The 24,746-nt window shown below is 50.9% G+C and overlaps 2 protein-coding genes across 5 annotated transcripts; one reads left to right on the forward strand and one right to left on the reverse strand.

The window, feature by feature from the left end:
* Nucleotides 1-7,118: 7,118 nt before the first annotated feature.
* On the reverse strand, nucleotides 7,119-10,375 carry PTMS (parathymosin). The gene is made up of 5 exons (XM_064464564.1): nucleotides 9,746-10,375; nucleotides 8,996-9,067; nucleotides 8,140-8,221; nucleotides 7,925-7,989; nucleotides 7,119-7,308 (listed from the first exon to the last, which is right to left on the reverse strand). The coding sequence occupies exons 1-5, from the start codon at nucleotides 9,791-9,793 to the stop codon at nucleotides 7,258-7,260; spliced, it is 318 nt and encodes a 105-aa protein (XP_064320634.1). The 5' UTR covers nucleotides 9,794-10,375; the 3' UTR covers nucleotides 7,119-7,257.
* A 3,879-nt stretch (nucleotides 10,376-14,254) lies between these two features.
* Nucleotides 14,255-24,497, forward strand: MLF2 (myeloid leukemia factor 2). 4 transcript variants are annotated; one of them, XM_064464535.1, is made up of 10 exons: nucleotides 14,255-14,356; nucleotides 14,786-14,873; nucleotides 17,831-17,904; nucleotides 19,858-19,984; nucleotides 20,477-20,512; nucleotides 21,956-22,009; nucleotides 22,436-22,561; nucleotides 22,912-23,071; nucleotides 23,152-23,392; nucleotides 23,909-24,497. In XM_064464535.1, exons 2-9 carry the CDS (start codon nucleotides 14,850-14,852, stop codon nucleotides 23,328-23,330), a joined length of 780 nt encoding a protein of 259 aa, XP_064320605.1. In that variant the 5' UTR covers nucleotides 14,255-14,356; nucleotides 14,786-14,849; the 3' UTR covers nucleotides 23,331-23,392; nucleotides 23,909-24,497. The 4 variants fall into 4 exon arrangements, with proteins under 4 accessions (XP_064320605.1, XP_064320614.1, XP_064320621.1 ...); XM_064464544.1 differs by lacking the exons at nucleotides 14,255-14,356; nucleotides 14,786-14,873 and adding an exon at nucleotides 17,459-17,539; XM_064464551.1 differs by lacking the exons at nucleotides 14,255-14,356; nucleotides 14,786-14,873 and adding an exon at nucleotides 17,483-17,601.
* The last annotated feature ends 249 nt before the right edge of the window (nucleotides 24,498-24,746 follow it).

The raw sequence follows: 24,746 nt of genomic DNA on the forward strand, positions 1-24,746 counted from the left end.
TGTTCTTGTTCCAGACAAAAAAACCCAAAACATAGTAAGAGCTGTACTGGGCCAGGAGAGATTTTTTGAGCAGATATTGGGAAAATAATACAGTGTCCCACTTAAAGGAGTGGATACAAGGGAGGAGGAATCTCCTTCCAGGTCCCCTAGACCTGCCTTGAACTCTCAAGGCAAAGGACTGTTTCTCCTGGAAACCAGAGAGCACCTTGTGTCTCTTCAAATCACACTGTGGACACTCAGCCAAGACAAATCTGATGCTGATTGAACACACAGGTACTTCTTGTTTCTCCAGGTTTGAGTTAGGCCTCTCATAAAACTGGTGGTGTGATCAGAGGCATTCCTGGTTCTTCCACTCTAACAGACAGCTCACAGCATGCTCTGTGCCAGGCATTTCAGGTACAGAGAAACTTGGATGACGACTGCTCACAATCTTTCTGTGAAGTATTTACAGACATGTCAAGTTTGGTGCCACCAGGGGGCCCTTGAGGCAGGAAAGCCATAGACCTATGCTTAAAGGACTCCAGAGATTACTCCCAGAGTAATAGATCTGTTCGAGAGGATCAAGGAAAGCAATATAAGGTGCACCCTCCAAGCTGAAAGAAGTATCAGTTTGAGCTGCATTTGGTTGTGCTGCCTATTCTCCCCGAGTGGTGCTCTTTTTCAGCACAAGCAGAGGTCTTGACAGAAGAGTTTAGGGCTCAGCTGTTGTGCAGAATGTTGTGCAGTCATGCAGAAGGACTGGGTCCTGCTGGAGGTTCCCTTGGAGTCTTCAGCTATGAGAGCACATACAGCGCTGGGATGTTCTACTGAATAGCAATTGGGACACCACAGGTATCACCACTGTATCCCAATTCCATGACAGCAGTCTTCCTTCTTGTCTGCAGTCTGGGATCCCGTCATCTATCTGTAGGTTTTTCACTCTTGGAAGGAAAAGCAAAAGCAGCACTGGGGAATACCGGGAACACCTATAGGAATCCTGCCACAGATAGGAGACCTTAAGTCAGGATTTGATCTGGAAACCCTTTAAAACATAGAGAAGCTGAGGTGGAACATGATCCTCTCCCAACAAGAAACTACAGTCAACACAGCACACTGTTAGCAGTGGTCTACAAAAATGCTTATTTCTACAGCTATGAAAAAGGGTTCACAGACCCTGAAGCAGTCTGTATTTTCTTCAGTTATGAGCAAAACCTCATGACTCATTTGAATTGCAAGACTGGTTTTCCCAAACTTCCCTACTGAATCTTCTGTGAAATTTACCTTGTGGAGAACTGGCAAATTCCCAGCTCAAATCTGCGTCCATATCCACCATGCTACTATCCTGGAAGCTCAGGTTTGTTGGAGCCATATACAACAGTCTCAGCTGTTTTCAAGACTGGATCTGACATAGGAAAAAAATTAGAAATGCTATTTAAGAAACTGTCCTTCACATAAGAAAACAGCAACTAGCTGTAAGTTTTCAGATGGGATTTCTGGTGTGCTTAGGGATGAGCCTAACAGAGCACTACCTGAGTTCATGCTGTGGAGTGCTATCTAGCAAAGACCTTTTTGTGAAGTCATTTGGATGTGCAACAACAGAAAAGCTGCTGAAGGACACTTCAGGTAAGGGTCTTTGAAATTTTCATTACAAATTATGCAGCCTAATAAATGCATCCCAAAACGATGGACGAATTGCTGTAAGACCTAGGGAAGTCTAAGACATGAGTCTACCTGAGCTGCCAGAGAGGTATTGGCAGATACGTGTAATCGCAGAGCTCTGGCAGCTGACTATTTCTGCTACATCTTGCAGCCTTTACTGATTTTAGGATCCTCCATCTTGGACACACAAAGCTGCAGTAACATTTTGGACTTAGGGACAAGATTCTTCATTGCAGGACATGTGGCCAAACACCCTGCTGACACTTCATGAATTAAGCGACTCTATTGAGAATAAAGCATCTTGAATCCCACAAGGATATTGGAAACGTTCAGCTGGACTTTTTGTGACAGTGTGTTTAAGATCCACAGTAGAGAATGGGAACAATAAATGTCATTGTAAAAAGCACTGGAGATCTGTAGCATGTGCAGCTCCTACAGCCCACCAGCAACAAGTAGCGTCAGCTAGATATCGCTCACAGCACATACATAGGTTGCATGCTCTTCTATCTTCTTTAATGGATGATTTGCAGCAAGTCACCTGGTCATCTGCCATAGCCTGCCTGTGCAGGTACACCTGACAAGGTGAAGGGGATAGCTGTTCTGATATCCCAGTTCTCTGAGGCTCAGCTAAGGAGCTACTGCTGTGCACAGATACTTCCAGCTGGGACTCAGGCTTCCTGAATAGCCTCAGATGGGAAAGCATCCTCTTCTGTGTCTGATAGAAAATGCCTCCCACAAGGGTGAAGTTGTACCTGATGGCACCACGCTTGGTCCATAAGCCATCTTGTGTGGCTGAGACCCTTGAATACTAACACCTTAGGTCTCTCCTCACGCCTGTGACTGTCAAGTTTTGCTAAAACGTAAAAGCTCACCAGGAAACAACCCCCAAACTTATCCACTCATATGCAGTGCTCCAGTCCTGCCCATCTGTGTTATGTCCCCAGTCTGAGCCCACACATGTAAACACAGACTTCTTCCCTGAGAAAACACACGGACTGGATCAGCCATGAGTGTGTCTGTCTTTGACTTTGCTCTTGAAATAAGGGAGAGAGGTGGGAGGGAAAAGTACATGGGCTTCTTAAGAATCTGGGAAGGCAAGTTGTTTCAGTTTCCCATATGGCATATGGGAAGAAACTGAGCAATGTGTCTTCTAACCAGAGGGCCTAAAGAAGCCCCTGACCCCAGAGGAAGGGGTGGTGGTGGGAGAAGTAATTTGTCTTTGCTGTTTTTTTAAAGCTAGTACAACAGGGTGATTATGGACTTTCCTGAAGCAAGAAGGGTTTTCCTCCCAGACCAGCAGCAGCTGGAGGGCTCACTTTTTCCAGGTCTGAAGGAGGGTTCATGATTCTGCCCATGTGATGGTTTTGATTATGCTGGTTTTGTTTGATTTATCGGCTTAAAACTGGTGTGAAAGACCACCAGAGAGGCTGGGCAGAGGGCATCATTTGCCTAAGGGGGAAATGAGGAGGTGACAGCTATAAGATGCAAAGAGCATTCACTTCTGAGCTCAGCCCTTGAAAATATCTTCAGACTCAGCTCAAACTTTCCATGGCAGACCTCCATTTCTTCATATATCGCAGAAAGATATAGGTGGGAAGGGACCTCTGGAGATCTCTAGCCCAATCCCCTTGGTCACAGCAGAGCTGACTCCAAAGCTAGGTCAGGTTGCTCTGCTTAACTGGAAGTGTTAACTGATTTTATTCACCCAACACAGAGATCAGCTTCCTCATGGCATGCTTGCCATCTGCAGCTCACCACTGCAGTCAGAGCTGTCCTTTCAGGAGGCTGCACCTGCATGGTCACCCAACAAGGAGCAGCTCACACCCCACCAGCACTCTCCCAGCAGGCTTGGCACACCCTGCCACAGCCTTCAGATGGTGAGATCACAGCCCTGGTGGGTCCAGGATCATCAGGTGGTCCCTGCCAGAGAGCAAGGGGTCACTCACTCGTCAGAGCTAGGACAGGGACCCAGCTAAGACCTAGTAGGCAGCAATACCTGCACTGGCATCTGAATTTGCTTTTCTAAATTACACAAAAGGGCCATCAGAAGCAGAAATTGTCAGTCTAGAGGGCAGTGTAGCAGAGCTTGCAAGAGCATGACTGCACCACCTCCACAACTCCCTCAAAGCAAGTAGCCCTGGAGGGGAACAACAAAGAAGGAAATCTCCAGTGCCACTCGGTTGGCAGGACCAGAGCTGCTAGGAGCAGGTGCCATTGGAAGCAAGGAAGGGACAGTTGAGGGAGTTCTGCCCCCAGCTGATGAGGTTACAGAAATTAAAATAAATGAGTGGAGAATTAGCACAGAGCCAAGAAAGGTGGATAAGGCCCCTGAATGGTATCATTACTTCTGAGGAATCACTGGTGAAGATGGGCTTTGCTCTTACCTTGATGACACCAGCACAACACCGTTGATCTCACTGTGGAAGAAGAATTAGACTGAATCGTAAAGAGCATCTTCAAGTTTGGGTGCAAATCAAGCACACAGGCAGGCTTGAGATGAAGTGCAGTGCAGAACGCTGTATCCTCAATTTTTTTCTGGAAATCTACGTAACTTCTTGTAGTGATCGCCTTGTCAGCTAAAACACCACCAGATACATCATGGATCTTTGCAGATCTAAGGAAAGGGAAGAAACTGCAATTTCCCATTATGTTATCTGTAGCCCTCACCTCAAGTCAGTGATGATGTCCCACAGCTCACTGAGATGAAAAAATACCAAAGCAGACATTCTTCTATTTCTATATCTGTATCTTCTAACTATCCATAGATGATGACAAAGGTGTTCAATAAAATGGAATAAGATGGAAGAACTAGTAGAAACTGTGGAGTCAAGGGGTCCATAGAGACCTTGGGAACTTGCCTGGCAGCCCTTTGTCACCTCCCTCTGCGCTGCAGTGTTTCCTCAGAGGAAATGAGGGATGGCTGCTCACACAGCTAGTGCTGGCCTAACAATCAGGTGCTGCCTCACTTCATTCTGGATGATGGGCTGGATAGAGCCAGAGGTACTGGTGTTGCACCCATGTAGAAAGCAGAGGTGGAGTTATGTCTCCACAACTTCTCACTGGCAAGTACATTCTTCACTACTCATAGTCAGGCACTGTTGCAGTGGTGGGGAAGAAGCGTGAAAACTGTCATCAGCCTCTGCAGAGGTTGTATCATCCGCTAATAATTTATCTTCAGTACCGAACAGTAACACGCAACTGGTCAGCAGAAAGTTTGGGGGAGTTCTGAGGACCTGCTCCAACGCAAAAGAGACTAGAATCCATCATTTTTAAAATGGAGCAACAGCAGGAATACAAAATTGCGAAAGCGCAGCTAAAGGATACACACAGGTTGAAGCAGCACATTGATCACAGTGCCTGAGGTGGGCAGGATCAGGGAGGGGTGTTGCAAGTCAATCCCAGGCAGCAGTTACCTGCTTTTGAAATGCTGTTCACAGGGGAAGGCACCCTAACTGGCTCCAGCTGCCGAGTGAGCTCTACTGGGCCGCAGCAAACATGGCTGAGGCTGACCCTGGGCGGCAGAGGGAGGGCATGTCTGCAACAGCTGTGCTGCAAAGGCCCTTGAACGCGGAGCCCAGCTGGCTCCAGCTGGAGGCAGGGATGTCCCAGGACCAGAGGGGCCTGCCTGAATCAGGCCCATCCCTGCTGGAGAAGAAGGCCCCAAATCGCCTCCCTGACACCGAGCTGGGAAGGCAGGAAGAGGCCAGGACAGGAGCACCAGGGCTGTGGTGGCCCCTGCACTGAAGTGGCTCCAGACCCAGCAAAGGCTCCACCAGCAAACGGGTGCAGGGGGAGCGGTGCACCCACACTCTGCAGTGCAGCGGGATCCCACCAGGCTGGCACGTGCCCCTGGAGACATTCGCAGGTGGGAAAGGGCTCAGCAGGGGCTGACCCGCTTGCACCACGCTTGTGTCCCTCTGTGCCCTCGTGGCAGTCCTGCAGCCAAGCACAGACACTTAGAGAAAAAGACAGTTGACACTTTGCCCCTCCGGAGACAAGCAACTGTTTGCACTTCCAGTATCTATCTGAACTGTTGTTACAGCTGGAGAAGCACAATGCCACTGATGCTCAGAGAAAAGATGGCATTATTTACAGCTGCCGCTCTCAGTGGCCCGTTGCGTGCTTGCCAAGGTAGGAGTTTGAAAAGGAACAAACACTAGCAGCAACTTTAAAGGTCTGCAAAGATAAAAAGACAAACGCTTGGCAGATCTCTCCTAAGTAGCCAGTGGGACAAAGAACTGAAGCTCTTACTTCTTAAAGCACTTCCCCGTTGCTGCCACTGACACTGTGTGGGTCATGCCTGAAGCCAGTGGGGTGGGGAGGCCGCGGGGCAGTGCATAGTCAGAGCGGCACTCAGCTGCATCCAGCAACCGCAGCCAGGGCTCCCTTTCTGAACCCCCGAGGTGTGATTGCAGTTTTGAGACCTTCTTGATAGCCCTGGCGCTTTATCTCATGTTTGCGCCATGCCCTCGCCTTTGCCTGGCCGATGGAGCAGCGCCAGGGGGTGGAAGCAGGACCCACCCACACTGGTCTCCAGCATGCAGCAGTTCGTCGAACTATTAACGTGGGTCCTTTGACTTAAGTTACAGTCCCCCTTTCTACCTGCTGTCGGTCAAACCATCCCACCTTTCCACAACCCAACTTCTACCTGTCCGATCAGAACGTAACCCAAAGCATACAGACACAACTGGCCACACAAGCCCTTTGAAATATTTTTAAATGCTTTTATTTACAGTGCTAGTTGAAAACAATATATATATTTATATCTATCATCCTCGTGATGTCTGTGCCATAGAAAATGCTGTGGCTATATTGCCTTTAATTTACAAAATGGTCACAAGAAAATCTGAAGGGAAATCATGGAAATCAAAGTTTGGTCCCCAATTGTTTCTTTCTTGATTTGTTTTAAAAAAGCCTCCAAATTAAAAAAATACACAGTTCAGATGAAATTCATATATAAAAACAACCCTTATCTTCTGAAAAATTCACGAGGGCCAGCTTGCTGTCATGTAAACTTGGAAGAAAAAAAGCTTAAAATAAATTCTGTCTCCATGTGTGGTTTAATAGAACCATTACTTGCTTGTGATATTCTTTTTCTTTGTCTCTCAGGGTTCAACAGGAAAGCAGAGGAGAGGAGGCCTAGGACTGGAAAACGCATCATGAGCTCTGTGCCCGCAGCCTCCTGGACTCAGGGAGGGTGTCTGACAGCAGGTCTGGGGAGCAGAAGCTGTCGAGAATCTCAGTCATACTACTGAGAAAAAAAGAAGGGTAAGTGAAAACGGAAGGAGAAGTGCTTGCCACGTGAAGAGCCTGGTACACGGGCCTGGCAAGGTTACATACTGGGCTCCAGGAAACAATGAGATTCTTGAGGAAAGAGGATAATTTGTAAATGAGGCACAGCTGAAAGGATGTGGGGGACTGGGATAATTTCAGCTGGGGAATGCCACGGATGGGCTAGATCTTCGGGTGAGAAGGAAACTGCTGTCTTCCCTGTTTGAGAGCTTTTCTAATCTTTCCTCATCTGAGATTGTGTGAAGCCAGAGGCTAATGGACAGTGCAAGCACAGGCTGGAATGGAGGAGGAGAGATGGACGGAACAGAGGAGATGGGAGGGGAGGACTCAAGCTGAAGACCCGTTTTCTGTCTTCTGTCTCTTTGGATCCACTTCATCCTACACAGGACACAGAGAGAAAAAGGATTTACAACTGGACAGCCACCACACCAAGGCAGCTCATCTCTCCACAAAATTCTTACTGCTGCTCTTCCCTCCATATCGAAAACTCTGTTAAGCCCACCCTAAACCCACTCCTCTTTAAAGGATCCTTCTGTGCCTGACAAAACTATTCTGTTGACAGTCATAGTTAAGACATGGACAGCTCCATTTGGACAGACATCTGCACCGTTACTTTCGAGAGGCATAAGCCCAGGCTCACATCACTTCAGACAGATTCTGAGATCTGCCCTTACAAGTCCATCTTCTGGCCTGAAGCCCATAAATCACCAGTGTTTGAGGGGCCATCGCCCAGCATGATCTCAAGCACCTTGACTCTCAAACACTCAGCTCTGCAACTGCTAGTGGAAGGACCTGGATCCTACAAGGAGCCTACAGGGGTTTATTATCCATTTGCCATGTCAGGCTTGTTTACCCATCCATCTGCTGCTAAAGCAGCAATGAGACCTGAGGCCAATTTGAGATGTTCAGCAACAGCATCCGGGCAGATTTGATCAGCACATAGCAGGTAACCTAGTTCCTTCTCACTGCCATTTCTCCCGCTCTATCAACTCACCTCTTCCTCCTCTGCAGATCGTTTTTCTGCATGACCATCCTGCTCTTGCCCATTCTCATCTCCCTCTAAGCACAAGCAAGAGAGGAAATCACAGGTTAACTGAAGTGGCATTTAAGGGAATGTAATCTCACAGTCAGAGGAAGAATTTCCCTCCATGGTCTTCTATTCCCCCATAGCCTGATTCCTCCCATTCTCCCTACACCAGTTATTCCTACCTTCATCCTCATCACCACCTTCTTCTTCATCCACATCATCAGGGTTCTCCTCCTCATCCTCTTCAGCTCCATTTTCCTCATCCTGAGTGAAACAAATTGGTCAGAGCAGAAACCTGCGTCAGGATGACATTACCATGTGCTTGCTGCTGCAAGTGCAAGAACAACCTCCACAGCTACAACCACTTCATGCTCATCTCAGATGTGCATCGAGTGACCTCTGCACTGTTACTCAGACAGCACCGTTTCCACCATCCCAGCCAAAACCCTCCTCCCAACCTGCCTTCTTTCCAAAACCAATCCTTCCAGTCCCTCCCCACCAACACGAACCTCCTTGACTTCCACAAGCTTACATCGCAACAAGGTGCTGCCATCCCATCCCAACAATTAGAACATCTCTCTGGTTACAGGCTAATGGCTTAGCCTATGCTTGTAGTACATCCGCTTCCAGAACCCTTCTGACCTTCATCAATCTGTGCACTTCCTCATTGTTCCACCTCCCACCTTCTTCAACTTATTACTCCTTAAGCACCCCAGGATACTTCAGTAGGTGTAGGACCACATCTCCTGTGTCACCTTCCTCCTAACTCCTACTTGCCCTTGCCTCAATTCCCTTCTTTGACCTTTTCTTCTTCTCACTGGGCCATGCTGACTGTGCTGTCTTTCAAGGCTCATTCTCCACATATATTCTGCAGCTTGCTCTTCATTTGCCCCTCTCCGTTACATGTTCTCCTGGCCATTACAAGTTCTCTTTATCTCCCATATTCCCTTCATATTCATTACCTGCAGCGAGCCAGGATAACCACCCCTTATAAACCCTCCCCGGTGCCTCTAAATCTATCCCCCAGGAGGACCTCACCTCTACTATCTCCTTCTTCTTTTCTTTGTGGACTGTTTTCTCATCAAGTTTTTCCTTCTTTTCTTTCATTTCCTGTACGTGAGACCAGAAAAAACATTCTGGTGGTCAGTGGCAAGAAAATAAGACTGGGATGCTAAACAAAGGGTTTAAAGGAGATGTGGAATAACGGCGAGGAGAGAAAAGGCGTTATTAGGCGTTAAATCTGCCCTTCCTGGGAAAGAAAAAGCAGCAAAAACGCATGAGGGCTACTTTTAGACAACACACTTGTGGCAACCAAGCAGTACGTAAGAGTTTTTTTTTTTCTTTAAAAGAACCTCGTCCGTAGGATGGAGGTTTCCGGCCCTCCTACCACCACCACCCGGGTAGCCTGTGCTTTGTGTTCACACAGCTTTCCGCCCCTCGGTGACCCCGCCGCCGTTAAACCGTTCCCTAACGGATCTGCCGCCAGACGGGAGACCTGCCGGCGGGATCCCCTCCCCCCATCGTAGCTGAGGCGAACCCAGCGCGCGCGCCGACTGGCCAATGGGGGGGCGGGGGCGGGGCGGGGGTTGCGAGGGCCCTCGAGCCCTCCCCCCCGCCCCGCCTCCCCCCCCCCATTGGCCGGACGGCGCGAGGGCCCTTGGGCGCGCGCGCCCTCCGCCGGCCGGGCACATCATACGCTGCTGCGCGGCCCCGGGTGAGGCATAGGGGTGGTTGGTGTCCTTTGCCCCCTATCCCTCCGCCGCGGGGAGCGGGCCGGCGAAACCTCACCTTAGCGCTCAGCTCCGCAGGCGCCTCCTCAACGCGTTTTTCCGACATCCTGGCCCGGGCAGTGAAGGGAAGAGGCCGGTGGGAACCGTCCGAGGGGAGCCCCGCGGGGAGAGAAGGGGGGCTGTCAGCGGCGAGAAGCGCAAGGTCCCAGCGGTGCGGAGGCGGCGGGCTCCCGCCCCGGGGGCCAAACTACCAGGGTCTCCCGCGGTGGGGGGATACGGCGGGGAAGGGGATTTATACACCGCCCGGTGACGACGGAAGGAGGGACCTGGGGAGGGAGGGGAGAGGGACGGGAGGCGGAGGAGGGAAGGAGGGAGGGACGGGCCGAGCCGAGCCGAGCCGCGGGGAACACGGCAGCCAGAACAATGTGGGCTCGGCGCTCTGCAAGGGCCAGCGGCCGCCCGACAGCGGGGACTCACCGCAGCCCCCAGCGAGGGCGGCGCCACCTCCCCCTCCCCGACCCCCGGCCCGTCGAGGGCAGGCGGGGGCGCGAAGCACCGAAGCCCCGCTCCGCTGTCTCTGCTGTGCCAAGCACTGCTCAGGGGAGAGCCGAGCCCTCTGCCCGCCGCCCCTCCCGGGGGACCCTGGGGCGGGCGAGGAGCGGCGCTGCGGGGCCGTGTGGGAGGGCACCGCTGGCGACGGCGGGGCTCATGAGGCCTCCCGCCTGGAATTTTCCACTCCAGCTGCCCGCCCCCTCCCCACCCCCCCCTTCTGGAAGCGCTCCCGGCGGCGGGGCTCCTCCCACCCAACCTGCGGTCCGGCCCAGCCCTCCCCTCCCCTCCCCCCCGCCCGGGAACCCGCCGGAGTGGGGGCGGGGCGGCAGCCAGCCTGCGTTTCCCGCGCTCTGTCCGCGGTGGAGGGAGAGGGCGGGGCCGGCTCGGGCGCGCGTCGGCGGCGAGGGGAGGGTTAGCGAGCACATCCCGATTCCCCATATTAGGAAAGGCTAACGGCTGGGCGTCTGATTGGGCTATTCAAATGAGCCGTCTGCCTGGCAACAGGCTTCCTATTGGCTGTTGGGGGGGTAGGCGGTCTGGCGCTGGGAGCCGGGGGGCGCGGCGCAGGGACCGTTGCTGCAGTGAGGAGGGAGGGGTCGCTGGCACGTGGGGTAATGGGGAAGGTGCGCGAAGGACCGAGGACGGCAGCGGGCTCCCTTCCGCCGCCCTGGGAGCGCTGTGGGGCGCTGCCGAGCCCGGCTGCCCCCCGCGGCGACTTGTGAGGAGAGGGTTCTGTTTTGAAGCACCCGAAAAGCAGGGACCCCTCGCTGCCGCCGGCGGAGCTCCCCGCGGTTCCGCACCCCGGTGTCCCCTTCAGTCCCGTCTGCTGCCCCACGGCAGCTGTTAGGGCCGGGGACCCCGTGAGCCCCCCCCCGGTGTCGCGGCGGCCCCTCGGCGGCCCCAGGCTGTGGTGGTGGCGGTGCCCCGCTAACGCTCTTCGCCGGGGGCGGCTCCTGCCGCCCGCTGCCATCCCAGCCTCCCGTTCCGGCGGCGAGGCGGGGCGAGGGGAGAGGAGGACGGGCCGGGACGGGCCGCGTACGGCGTGCGACACTGACCCCTAGCGCCTGCCGCAGCGCCCTGCCTGCCCGCCCTGAAAACCGGGCTCGTCCCGCCTTCTGCCCGCGCCCGTTCCCGGCCCCCGCCGGCCGCGGAGGCGTTGGCGGTGCCTCCGGGCAGGGGGCGGCCCGCTGAGAAAGATCACCACCCAGCCCTGAGTCTCCTTTTATGCAAAAGTTCTTTCTGCAGATTAGCAGGTTGCGTCTTGCAGCTGCAAGGATTTGTTGCTAGCTGAACAGATGTTCCTACAGCCGTGCTTCAGACCGTTGTTTATCAGCTTGAGCAGACAGGGATGACTAAATTCCCTTTACCTTTCCCAGAAGATCTATATTGTCCCACTCCTAATCACAGGCACGCACAAAATTTCTGCGTGCGTTTGCAAGCCTACCTAAGTACAAAACTAAGCATGCACATGAGTACATACAGATGTATGTGTGCACACAGCCGTTCTCACAGGTGCAAGGCAAGGTTATTAATCCATCTGCTTGGAAAATGTGTTCAGGCACAAAAGGCCTTCCCGTCCTTCTGATATGAACTCAGTAAGCCTCCATGCATAGTTAGGATTTAGACCTGGTGTTCTGAGTTTAATCAAATCTGTTTCAGTTTGAGCATTTATTTAATAGAAAAAGCGATTGGTACTTGTAGAACAGGGAGGGTATTAAGTACATGTCCCCTGAAGGGAAGTATGAAAGAGACTGGGTAAATTATAATCTGTGTGACAGGGAGGTAGGAGGTCCCCACCTTGTCATCTCGTCTTCTCCGCAAATACAGCTGCTTCTGTCAGATGATTTCTGCCCCAAAGAAATTGTCATGTAACCCAGACACACAGATCTAGACTAATACCAAAATAACAAAGCATGAAAATACAAGTGTTAATTTCCCCCCCCCATTTCATAAGCCCCTTTGACCAACTTTTCAGGTGTAGCTGCTATCAGCATCCAAGCCCGGGATTGGTTCAGGTATACTTCATTCATCCCTCTCTTCTGCAAGAAAAAAATCTTAATTTCTGGAGCTACACACAAAAATAGGAGCCAAAAAAAGTCTATGAAGTGGCCAGATGTTGTTCCTCTCCGCTTCTGCTTGTCAGGAGACACATGGCTCATGGCTCTGCTGTTCTCTTCACCAATTCAGGTTTTCCATCCTTTCCTTCAGGCGCTCAGCTACTGGAAATGCAAAACTACACCAACAGGCATCCCTCACCAGAGACATTTTCACATGAATGCTCAAACAGGCCTTGACACAACATCCTAGAGGGGAGAACACGAGGATTATTCTCAGTGATGTTGCTGTGCCCAAAGCGCGTTGCTGGCACAGGCAGCACACCCACAGGTGCAAACAAACACCTGTTTGTGTAAGGGAAGCCTGTTCTCAACAATCTGTATGATGTGGCTGCTTGGTCAGCCCTACAAACTGGTGCGCTGTCTGTGACCTCCCGCTGCCCCCCAGCACTGGCAGCCTCACATACTCCCTTCCACACTCCCCACCATATCCTCTTTGCAATTTTTACCTCGTCTGTTGCTCCTCAACTTTTGCCTTGTACCTGTATTCTTGGCAGCATTCCTCCATGGCCCTCTCCCTAGCTTCCCTTTGTGACTGCCTTTATCCCATGTACAAAATTCATCTCGCGTCCCCCCCTTCATTTTCCACGCATCCCATTTTTTCTGGGCATGCCTGCATCAAGTGTGTTTTGCCCCTTAAATCCTATGCAAAACTCCTTTGTGTGACATGCCCACTTCTGCATCCCAGTTCTTCTTGCCCTTCAGATCCTGGTGGTGGGATTGGTGTCTAGCGTGCAACTGCCTTGCTCAAGCTCCAAGGGCATCCTTTAACCCTCTCACCCAACTCTTCCCTGTGTCTTCTGCTCCTCCATCTCATTTGTGCCACTCTGCATTTCGCCTGCCGGATCAATTTGCAGCTTTTCTCTGCTCCCCTCTCCCATCTGTGTTTCTCCCTTTGTTGCAAATGTGAGTATACTCATTGTGCGGTCTGCAGATGTGAGTCCCTCTTCAGTATGTTCTGCAATCTTTGCCTCAAGTTGCTTTGCCAACTCAGCGGAATACATTCCATCCTTTTCGGAGTCTTATGTCCATAGAAAGAATGAGGGAGGTGCAGAAGTTACATGACACATCATTGTTCGGGAACATAGACAATTTGCATGTCTGTTTGCAGCCCAGGGAACATTACAAGTGCGATTTTCTCTGTACAATAAGTTACAATTTTTGTGCTGTACGCTGTTTGTGCTTTGTATTTATGCAGGTGTGTGCATGTGTTTAGATGCAGTACTTATATATTTGCATACAGTGGTGATATTTTCTCTCTGTTACATTAATTTACTTTTCTGAGTATAGCAGATACGGTACTTTTCTACTGAGGCATGTATTAAGCTTGCATGCGTGTGTCTGTACGTCAGCACATGCTTGCATATGTGTCTGGGCTTTCATGTGTGGTATGTACTTTTCTGCTTCTAGCATATGCAGGGTGCCTGTGCCTAGAAGCAAATATTTATGCATTTTGTTGTAATACTGCGCTGGTCTTGTCACTGTATTCTGTTGGGGGAGTAGTGGTGGGGACTTCGTTGTTTGTGTTGAAGGCTGAACTAACTCGCAGCCATTTTCCAAGCAAAAGCAAAATACAATACTGGGTATTTCAAGAGTTTTGTTTTGTAAGCTAACTCGTAAGTGGTTCTAAAACTCTTCCAAACTGTTTGCTGAACAACAAATGAGCAGAAGGTTGTGAATTTGCATTAACTTTTCTTAGATTTACATAAATTCAGAGACACAAAGTATCTGTTCTTGTACTTAGAGTGAAACTAGCAAAATCTCAATGTGCGGAGGAACGTGTTTGAATTAATTTATGTATTCAATCCACACTGTTCATCTTTCTGTCTTGCATCCATTAAAAATCCAGGCAGATAATCAGTTTTGTTCTTCTTTCATGATGCTGTGTCCTGAAGTCAAGAGGAAATACCCACGAATTCAACCACCAGCCAACTCTGTGTTAGGAAATGGCTTCCTGAGAGGCAACACATTTAAATAAGCACTGCAGCCGGCTGGGAAGCAGGGTAGGTAATGCAACGAGAGGAGCAGAAGGGAGTGACGAGGGCTGACACAGCCTGTCAGAAGATTGGAAAGGGGAGGGAGGTTTTGAATCGTGATTTTTATGAACCTCTCTTTGCTAACACAGCACAGATGGAGGTCGTGGTTCTCACAGTGTGACAGACACATTTTTAACACGAGCAAAATATTCTGAAAGTAATCGCTGCCACGCAACGCAAACTGCAGCCACCACAAGCTGGCTCTAGCATCCCAAATATGAACCGTCACGTCCAAGGATCAAATCAGAGCTGTCCTTCACTCAGGGTGCCCTTCATCTGAGGTCAGAGTTAGTTGTTGGGCAAGGATTACGTAAGAGGCACAGATGAAGGGAACCAATGAGGAAATGGCTGTGGGTAGCTCTGACTTCTGATAACGAGGATTTCTTTGTCTTACAGGCGTCCACAAGGGCCCTGGAATATTTGGACGCATTAAGAAGCTGTTTCTGTCTTCCTGGCCAAAATGATCAGTCCCTGGCAGCAGCAGGTAACGAGGCATGATTTTTCAGCGTACTGTTTATTTACCTTCACATGATACTCGGTTTGCTTTTAAAATGGTTCCACTGTGGCTGCCCCCTTGGCTGACTGCGCCACCCAGGGCGTCGGCGGGTGCTTGGGGGGAGGCGGCTGGGCAGCAGCCGGCAGTGGGCGGGAGAAGGTGGAGCTGAGGGCAGTGGCGCCACTCATCGGGCTTCCATTTTGCCCTTCACTCACCTCCTCCTGGCTCCCTGCTGAGCTCCTTCGACTGCCTCCCTCCAGCACAACCTGAACAGCTTAGAAAAAAGAAAGAAAGGAAATGGAGAGGTGTAGTTAACGGCTTTTATTTGTGATGGAAAAAAGATGCAGCATAGAGAATGTGGCAGGAGCAAGATGGGAGTCTTGCTTTTGCTTCATGCCCTCACATGCTTCGTTATTCTAACCTAGCAAACAGCCATCCCCTTGGTGCATGTTAGACATAATGTGGTGAGTGCTTTACAGAAACCTCTCCTACAAATAGTGCAGGGATACAGCTTTGGCATTCCTCAGAACCGTGGCCTTGTCCACATTCCAGAAAAAGGTGGCGTTTCCAATTCCTCCTTCCAGGGTTTCACCCAGGGTTAGCCACCAGCACGATTCTCTGCAAGCTAGATTCCCTCAAGATTTGCTGAGGTGGCTGTATCACCGGTAGTGCAGTCTTTGCGCAACACGGGTTCATCGAGCGTAAGGACTGCCTGGGACGCTACACAAATACCCAGCAGGACTCACAGCCTCAGCCCTCAGTCTCACGAACTCAGCGCTTTGGGTCGCAGGCCACAGCCAGGGGAGCAGCACTTGGGACAAAAAAAGGAACTGCAAAGCAGTGTTTGTTCCAAACTCCGTTCTGTTCCTTCCCTGTCTCTGTGTTGGGAAGGCAGCAATGCCTGAGTTAGTATTTGGAAAAAACTGAGGGAGGCCTACCATCTCTAGGGCATTCCAGGAGTGGGAGGATCACTGGTATCTGGGGAACAGCAAGTCATTTTATTCCAGATCTGGGGAAAAAAAGGGAGGGGGGGAAAAAGAAAAAGCTTATGTTCTTGCCCAAGAAGCTCTTTACCTGTCTTTGAATCCTGCCACTCGGGGCCAGCTCCACGTACTCTGATCAAACACCAGGAGAGCCTCAGAGCAAAAGGAGAACACACCAAACGGGAAATGCTTTCCAGACTGGAGGTCTCCAAAGGGTGATTCATGGTTGCAAAAGAAGAGGCAGCGTTGGCAGAGGCTCTGCATGAACTTCAGTGCTGAGAGATCAGCTCTGAGCTGGCAAGAGGAGAGCATTTCAGCAGGTCACCTATGAACAGCTTCCCCAAAGGGTGCTGCCTGAAAGGTCTGCCACTGCCTAGCCCATGTCCCGCCCGTGGGATTTGTCTCCGCCTCGTGACCCAGCACCGCTGCGCCATCCACGGCTTCCATGTTGAGGAGATCAGCTTCAGCCTCTGAGAAGCGCCCTTGCTCGGGTACACTGAGGAGCCCTCTGCACGCACGCAGGCGCGGGCCTCCAGTGAGAGGTCGTCTGTCCCTTCTCAACACCCAGCAGTTTTGAGGCCCGCTGTAGCAAGAAGCATTGCGATGTCCCCTATGTGTTGCACCACGTAAAGCATGCTACTGGGTCATTTTCCTCTGATAGACCCAGGAGTTCGATTTCTCAACCACATCTTGCAACTTGCTGTTTCCAGTCTTCTAGCACAGTTTAGCCCATCTCCTGTGTGCCCTCGGCACAAACCCCGCTAGGGAAGCCTGTGCAGGTCCCAGGCTGGAATGAGCCAGTTCGTTCTCCTCCTGATCCGTGGAGCGGGCGGGAGCTGAAGGCACCCCGCGCTCCCCAGGGATGGTGACAGAGGCCGCCACCCCACCAACTTGTGTGGCAGAGGTTCCCTGCCACCACTGTGGGCGCATGCACAGTGTGCCTGTGCTCCCGTTGTGGTTCATGGTGGCTGCCCCAGGGCAGTGACGCCCACAGCCGGCTTGCCAGTGAGCATGGTGGAGGTGTCCGTGAACACACTCCCTCTCGTTCTGCTCCTTTGAGCGCTCGCCTCGCCCATCGGCTGCCCTCCTCTTGCCCCAGTGGGACGGGAGCAGCAAATGACCCCGGTGCCTGGCCGCCATCCCCATCCGCTGTCCCCTCCACCTGAGGAACAACGGCCCCCTCTGACCGGGCATGTTTTCCCTCGCTGCCAGCCGGGGTCGACTCCCGGATCCACCGGGCAATGCCGTGCGTCGGGCCGGGCAGCGCTAGCGGCTCCCTGCCACTCCTGGGTGGTGAGGCCGCTGCGGGAGCCGCCGCGCCGCCGTTCGGACTGTGACCCCCTCGGGCCCGGGGCGTCCTCCAGCGGCTGGGCCTTGCGGGGCCGGCCCCGGGGCGGCGGCCGGGCGGTAGGGGGTCGCGGCGCCGCCCCCACGGCCCGCAGGCCGGACTAGACCGGACCGGGGGTACGGGGTGCGGGCCCCGGGGCGAGCTGGGACCGGCGCCAGGGGGCGCTCTGCCCAGTGGGCCCTCCTCGCGGTGCGCGCACCGCCACCCCGGCCGGGGCGGGGGCGCATGCGCGGGCCGAGCCGGCTGGGGCGGGGCGGGGCGCAGGGGCGAGAGCGGGGCCGGGCCGGGCCGGGCCGCGATGGGAGCGGAGGAGTGAGGGGCCGGTGGGCATCCCACCGCCGCGGGAGGGGAAGGGCTGCACTCGCCGCTCGGCACCCACCGGCAGGCAGGGGAGGGGAGGGCAGGGGAGGGGACGGGATGGGACGGGAGGGGCGCGGCGGGGGCGAGCTCGGGCCCGGCGGCGGGGGGTCGCGGCCTAGGGCGCGGCGGATCGAGCGCTGCCACCTCCTGCCCGGGACGGGGCAGGGCGTGGGAGGGAGGCGCGGGGCAGTGGGGCAGTTTCCGCTGCTCGCCCCCTCCCCGCCGTCCTCACCCCTTTCCCCTCCCCTCCGCAGAGGCCGCCCCCGACCGAGGGAAGCATGTTCCGGCTGATGAGGGATGGCGAGCCGGAGGACCCAATGTTTGCCATGTGAGTCGAGCTGGGCATCCGCCGGGGTTGGGGGCGGAGGGGGGCAGCTGCGGCACCGATCATTTTCGGGGGGGGGGGGGGGTGCGGTGTGTGCTACCCTTCCCTCCGAATAGGCGGGCAGAGGGCCTTCGGGTCTGCGGGAAATACCGCAGCGCGGTGGAGGCCTGGAGGAAAATACAAACATTCTCTTAAGGGGCAGCACAGGGAATAACCTGGTTTGCGTTGGTCTGATTTCTGTAATATTAGAGCGTGGTCTTGGAGGAAAGCATAATTAAATAAAGTAGGCCAAAAGGCATTGCAACTGTTTGAGCAGGCTGGAATACCTAATCTTTTTCTTTGCGTAAGGATTTTTTTTTTCTTATGCAAAGCAGGATTTCAGCTCAGATAGATAAAATCTGCTGTTCCATCCAATGTTTGTTTCTGTTCTGCACAGGAAATCATTACTGCAGCTGGAGAAGAGTGCTAAAGCAGTTGTTAAGTTGTAAGGAAAGACAACAAGTAGTTTTAAAATGCAAGTCTTGAAACCTAACAAAGGTCCTACGAACTCTTCCTGGGATTCCTTTAACTGAATGTTTCTGTCCACAGTCCAGAAATTGGATGCTATTGATAAATTCTGGCAGTGAAACTAAGTTGGCAGTCCTTGCCAAAGCAGATAAGGAATAGACTATAATACAGTTAAAATTCGTTAAGCACAGCACTCCTAGAAATTTGGTGGAATTAATTTATATTGAAGAATAAAGTCTATTTTTTGCCTATAAAATTGGTAGTAAGCAAGAATTTTATCAGCTGTAAACAAATTAGCAGAAGAGGAGACCTTGATGTCCCAGTTACTCAGAGAATGACTGTGTGTTCTCATTGATGTGGCAGGTATGAGTCTAGCCTTTATTATGGGAAGCATTTCCAGCAGAGACAGAAAAATATTGGTTTGTAGTAGGTGCTTTTGTGATGTCAGGAATATTATATGCTGTTGAGGATATGCACACGCAGGAGGCATGCAGAGGAATGCTGTGGTATTTCCCAGACTTTTCATACTGTGGCCACTGTCTTCTGTGACGATTTGTCCCTATTCTCCTCTTTCTCTCTTTGCTCCTCCAGCATGTGAGAATGCGTACAGCCCTCAAAGTGGAGGCTGCAAAAGAAGGAAAGGAAGGAAAACCAATTAGGGACCCCAAATATTGCTCTCTTTCCCTCTTCAATTTGCAAAAGCTGTATGTGGTCTCAGCCTCTTGACAGGTGTCAAGACATTGACATAACACTGCAGGAAAATAGCAGATGAAGACTACCTGGGGCAGAGAAATGTCACACAGCATCAGGCCGTATTGTCCATTCTGGAGGTTTCGGTCTTGCATTTGAGTGTGTTTGTCCATGTGTATGTGAAGGGATGAGAGGACAATAACTTGGAGCACATGCTTCCTGGTCCCATTAAATGTAGTCCTCTCTTTGCAGCCAGGAGGATCTTCGTGTACGTCACTGCAAAATTAAGAACTGCTCTTCTAGAAGGGTTTGATTCTTCTGTGGAGCTGTTAACATAAAGGGTGTTGATGGCACAAGAGGAAATGAGTATGAAATGATGGTGGTACCTGGACTGCGGATCTGAGAAGTAGCTTTCATCTGTTAGAGCAGTGAGGTTCTGGAATGGCTGTGGCCACACTTGGCCCTAAAGCATTAGTGGGAGCAGAACAGCAGGCTGCTTCTAAACAGACATCAGTTAGTGCCCAAGAGGGATTCTGTGGCATAATACCTTCTATTACAAGAAATAAGATGGGATCCAGAGGTCCCTTCTAGCCCCAGGGGTCACCATAAGCAGCACTGAGTTATTGGGATTCTGGATTTTCAGCTTGGAAAGGAACGTACATTACATAAGAGAAACTCGAAGTCAGGATGTGTGGATTACATGGGGCTTTGTCTTCTGTCATCCCTTCCTCACCGTTGTTCTCTCAACCTTTCTGAAAGGGACCCTTTTGCCATCCACCGACAGCACATGAACCGCATGCTTTCTGGAAGTTTTGGGTTTGGCCCGCTCCTTGGCATCACTGATGGGACCACACCTGGGGCTCGCCAGGCTGGACGTAGGATGCAGGTAAAAGAGGGGCTGAGTACAGGATAGGATTTCTTAAACTGCTATGTTAGCCTCTGTCTTTCACTGTCATGGGTTGGGCACACCCCTCGCCTTCACACGGGTGGTGGGCGCAGAACGAATCTCTAAAACAGTGGTGTTCTTGTGCCTTTCTTTACTCTTTACTTTTCTTTACACTCAAATGCATGCACCTTGAATTGTTGTAGGTTGAATGGGAGGAAGGGAAGAAATTCCCTTGTGTTATTGTGTTACTGAATTGTGTTATTTCTCAAGAACATTAATCAATATAACTGAGAGAAATTTAGGAGCATCACTTTCTGTCTGGTTTGTTAGGGGTGATATGGTTTGAATGGCCAGGAGTCTGTGGGGTACTTTCTTGATCTGTTTACTGGGCCCAAGCTCTGTTTCTGAGAAGGATGAGGGTACTCTGAGGAGGATCTAGCATTTGGCTGTTGCAAGGTCATTTTCTGTTCTGTTTTTCTGTTGTCCTGGCAGGCGGGAGCTGTTTCGCCCTTTGGGATGCTTGGCATGGTAAGTTCTCTGTTTTTCTGGGTCAAGTCAGAGGTTTTCCAAGTAGTGGTTCCATACTGAGATTAATCAGTGTTGTGTGCAACCGGTGCTAAAATGCAGCCATCTGTGAGCAAGACCATCTATCCTAACGGGAAGTGAGGGTGGGAAGGTGTAAAGAGACCAGAATGAGCTCTAGATTGATAGTAAACAGAACACAAAAGAGGGTATTGAACTGAAACTGGAGGCAGGTGGTTTCTCTTGTACCTCTCTCATTGCGTTGCTATATGACTTCAGGCCTTTCCCTTGTTTCCGCTCTAATGTTTTAATCTAGTCTGTGAACTGTTTCAGAGGAGAGATTCTAACTCTCTTTATAGAGGGAGGTTGTATTTGCACCTTGACCAGAGAAGAGCCCTAATGCCGTTATAGCACAATATTTCTTAAGACTTGGGACAGATAATATCCGGGAAGAGCAGATAGTCTCTTAATAACCTCATATGTCTGAAAAGAAGCTGCAGATCTATTCGGAGGTAATGGAGGAACTGTGACAACACAAGGAAAAGACTTAGCCATCAGTAGGGAGAGCTGATTATTGAGCGTCCTTTGCGAATGGTGGTGGATGGAAAAGCCAACAGAATACTTCAGGTGAACAGGACTGGAATGAGAATGACTGTGTGTATGTGAGAACACCGTGCTCAGAGCATGCTGATCTCTGTCATCTACTAAAATAATACGGTGGAAATAGGTTATTCCAGATCCAGCAACTTAGCTGCCTTGCTCTGCAGGATTGCCTCAGTGAAAGAGGCTAAGCGTCCTGGAATTGTTGTAGCTCAGAGAAGGATTAATAAGAATACAAACAGATAGACTTCAAAGGATAATGACATTGTGTGTGAGTACTGCTGTGCTGAAAATGAGAACGAGAGGCTACTTGAGGAAACAAAAAAAATCAGCAAGTTTAAACTGACATAGTAATTTTGTTGACATATTGCACAATTAACCTGTGAGACCTGCTGGCCCAGTGTATTACTGCAGCCTTTAGGTTTACAAGATTAAAAAGTTGTAAGAGTTAAACTTAAGGAGTTGACAGTGATGAGGTGAAAACATCATCGAGGATTACTGTGTTATGGTTAAAATCACTGTAAGTGCACACCTGAGATTTCTTCTCTTAGCTTTGCCAAGTGCCTGGACTCAAACCCCAGTGCGTCGGGAGTCAGACCCAAACTAAAAGAACATTTGCTGTATGCAGAGATCTGGAGGGCTGGAACACTTGGGCAATGCAACCTGAGAGAATGGGGAGAACAGCAACCCCAAATCCTGGTTTTTTTCTGCATTACTGAAAGAAAGGGAAAAGAAGAAGTTTTTTCTTCTTAGGCAGCAGGTTTTTGTCCCTTGCAGATAGTTTGTTGTTCTTTCCTCCTGTATTTTTCCAAACTGGCTATTGTTGTGTTCTCTTCCCCTTTCTTTCAGGCAGGTGGCTTTATAGATATGTTTGGGATGATGAACGACATGATTGGAAACATGGTAAGAACCTTCCATAAGCCAGTCTGTATCGAGGGGAGTACTGAGGGTTCTCCTGCCATTCTCTCTAAGGTCTCGCATCTTACTGCATCTCTTTGGTATTGGCTTTGTTCAAGCTGCCAAGGTGGCAGAGGCTGTAAGCTTTGCTTGCTGACCAATACGGAATGATAGAGAGCTTGTTCCTGAAGTGTTACCTGCCCAGGGCAGGGAGGAGAGATGGGTGAGGAAGGAAGTGTGGGGGTAGACTTGTTTAGCGAGAAATGAGAATTATTTTAACAGGAAGATGTATTCTTCAGAAAGATGAACCCATGGGGATTATATTCTTCCCATTGTAATTTCTTCTTACTCTGTTGTACAGAAAGAGAATTAACTGCCATCTCTTCTTCCCTCCTATTCCTTCTTTGTACCATTCCCCATTTCTTCTTGCAGGAGCATATGACGAGTGGTGCTAACTGCCAGACATTTACCTCCTCAACTGTCATCTCCTATTCCAACCTGGGTGATGGGCCCAAGGTCTATCAAGAGACCTCAGAGATGCGTTCAGCACCTGGTGGGGTAAGGAGGAGGCTGCACTGCATCTCCCCAGCATGAGGCTGCTGGTTTTGTTGTGGGTGGATAGACTTCATTTGGTGGCTCGATGCTGGCCACCCACAGCACTTCTGCTTTGCTGTCAGTTGCAGTTCGAGGAACGCATTGTGGCTCACTGAACCATGGCAAGGGCCACTGGGAGGGGATGGGAAGTGCTAGCAGGGGGGAATCCATTTTTCCCTCATTATGTTGCGTCTGACATCCTGGGAGTGGTGGCAGTGCAATGTGACTGAGATGCTGCAGGCAAGAATGAGAGTGCCTTATGAGGCTGGGAGGATTAATTAAAATGTTGATCCTGCTGGGGAATCTGCCCTCAGATCCGTGAGACCAGACGGACCGTAAGGGACTCGGACAGTGGCTTGGAACAGATGTCAATTGGACACCACATCAGGGAGCGGGCCCACATCATGCAGCGGTCCCGCAACCATCGCACGGGTGACCAGGAGGAGAGGCAGGACTACATCAACATGGATGAAAGTGAGTACTGCCCATGTCCTCCTCCCAGGGTGCCGCTTCCCCACCTCCTCCCCCTCTGAGCTTGTCCTTTCCTTACGTAGGTGATGCAGCTGCATTTGATGATGAGTGGAGGCGAGAGACATCCCGTTTCCGGCCACAGCGGGGGCTGGATTACCGACGTCATGAAGGTGGCAGCGGCCGTCGGGCTGAAGGGACTCGTCTTGCAATCCAGGGCCCTGAGGATTCTCCCTCCAGACAGTCCCGTCGGTACGACTGGTGAACCCGGAGCAGACCTTGTGGGGGGTGCAGTGTGGCCACCCCCAAATCTACCTACATGCTCTTGTAAGTCTTAACAAGTCTTTTTTCCTCATCTTCCACTGCGCGGTTGCCTCTTAGCCATATGACTTTTATCTTTTTTTCATTGCCCCGGTCTTACATTATTTTGAAGTGTTGGTTGGAAATGAGTTTTCCCACTTAATCTAGAGAGCAGGGGGAGGTGGGAGTTTTGAGGAAGTACTATTCTGAATGGGAAGGCAGAAGCTGTTTAAGTTAGCTTTGTCATCAACAAAAAAGTGTGGCGTCAGCCATAACTGGTGGTTGGAATGGTATGAAATGAGGTGGGATCACAGTCTATAGGGTGTTTATACTGTTGCTGTATAGAACTTAAGAGACCATGTGCTGTCAGTCCAGTTTGAAGTACAAATGCTGGTGTCTGCTCTTCTATGTTGTGGATAGGGATCTTCTTTTCCCTTTTTTTTTTGATGTCTAGACTTGACGTTTAAATATGTCTTCATGTTCTGTGCTGCTTTCTGCTCACCACTTACTCTTTTTCATGTTTTCCATTTCCCTTCCTCCCAGGTACAGACAGTGAAACTCTGAAGCCCCTTCAAAGCACCACTTGGACCCTCCTCAAATTTAGTATTAACCTCCCCCACTTAAGAATTGAAACAAAGCAACTAATCTTCCGCATTGCTCTCTTTTTGCCCCATTTGGGTGCTGCAGTGGGGCATGGGGAATCTCACTGATGTGCAAGGAACGCATTAAATGCCCATTCCCTTTCTGCTCTCCTTTGGTTCTGTTCTTTCTGCCAGTAGTGGCGGGCATGAGGAGCTGCCGCCTCGCCTGTTCCATCCTTTCCGCTCTTTCTGTGCTGGGTTGGGCTGTTTCTGAAGTTCGTGATTAGTCCCCTGTGAGAGAAATATGAGGGAATTCTGCTAGAACCCTGTGTCGGTCCCCTCACTGGGACAGAGGCTTCGATTCCCCTCCTGATGCTTGGTGCTGCTAGGGAGAAGCAGAAGGATGTATGCATTAGAGAAGGGAGGAGCAGAACAAAAGCCGGATCAGCCTGTGGGCCCCCCCGACCCCTCTTCAATCAGCTCCCCCACTTTTTTAATTTGTGAAACTTGTAACTAGATGTTTACTGAATAAAGAAACAAACTGTAAAGAATTGTTGGATTGGTCTTTACCTTCAGCTGACCTAATTGTGCCTGCTGTGGAATTAACTAACCTCTTACATATCCTCGGGAAATTGCTGAGGAGAAACTTGGTGTTTAATTCTAAGGTTTTATTTAAAATAGCCTTATAGCGTTCCCACGTAGTTACGAAGTGAGATAATGCTCAGCATGGAAATTGTGAAAGAAGACCCAAGAACCCACCGTTTGCAAAAATACCCTTTAATTGCTGTAGTTTTGCTGTG

This window comes from Phalacrocorax carbo, chromosome 1 (genome assembly GCF_963921805.1).
Source record: "Phalacrocorax carbo chromosome 1, bPhaCar2.1, whole genome shotgun sequence".
NCBI lineage: Eukaryota > Metazoa > Chordata > Aves > Suliformes > Phalacrocoracidae > Phalacrocorax > Phalacrocorax carbo.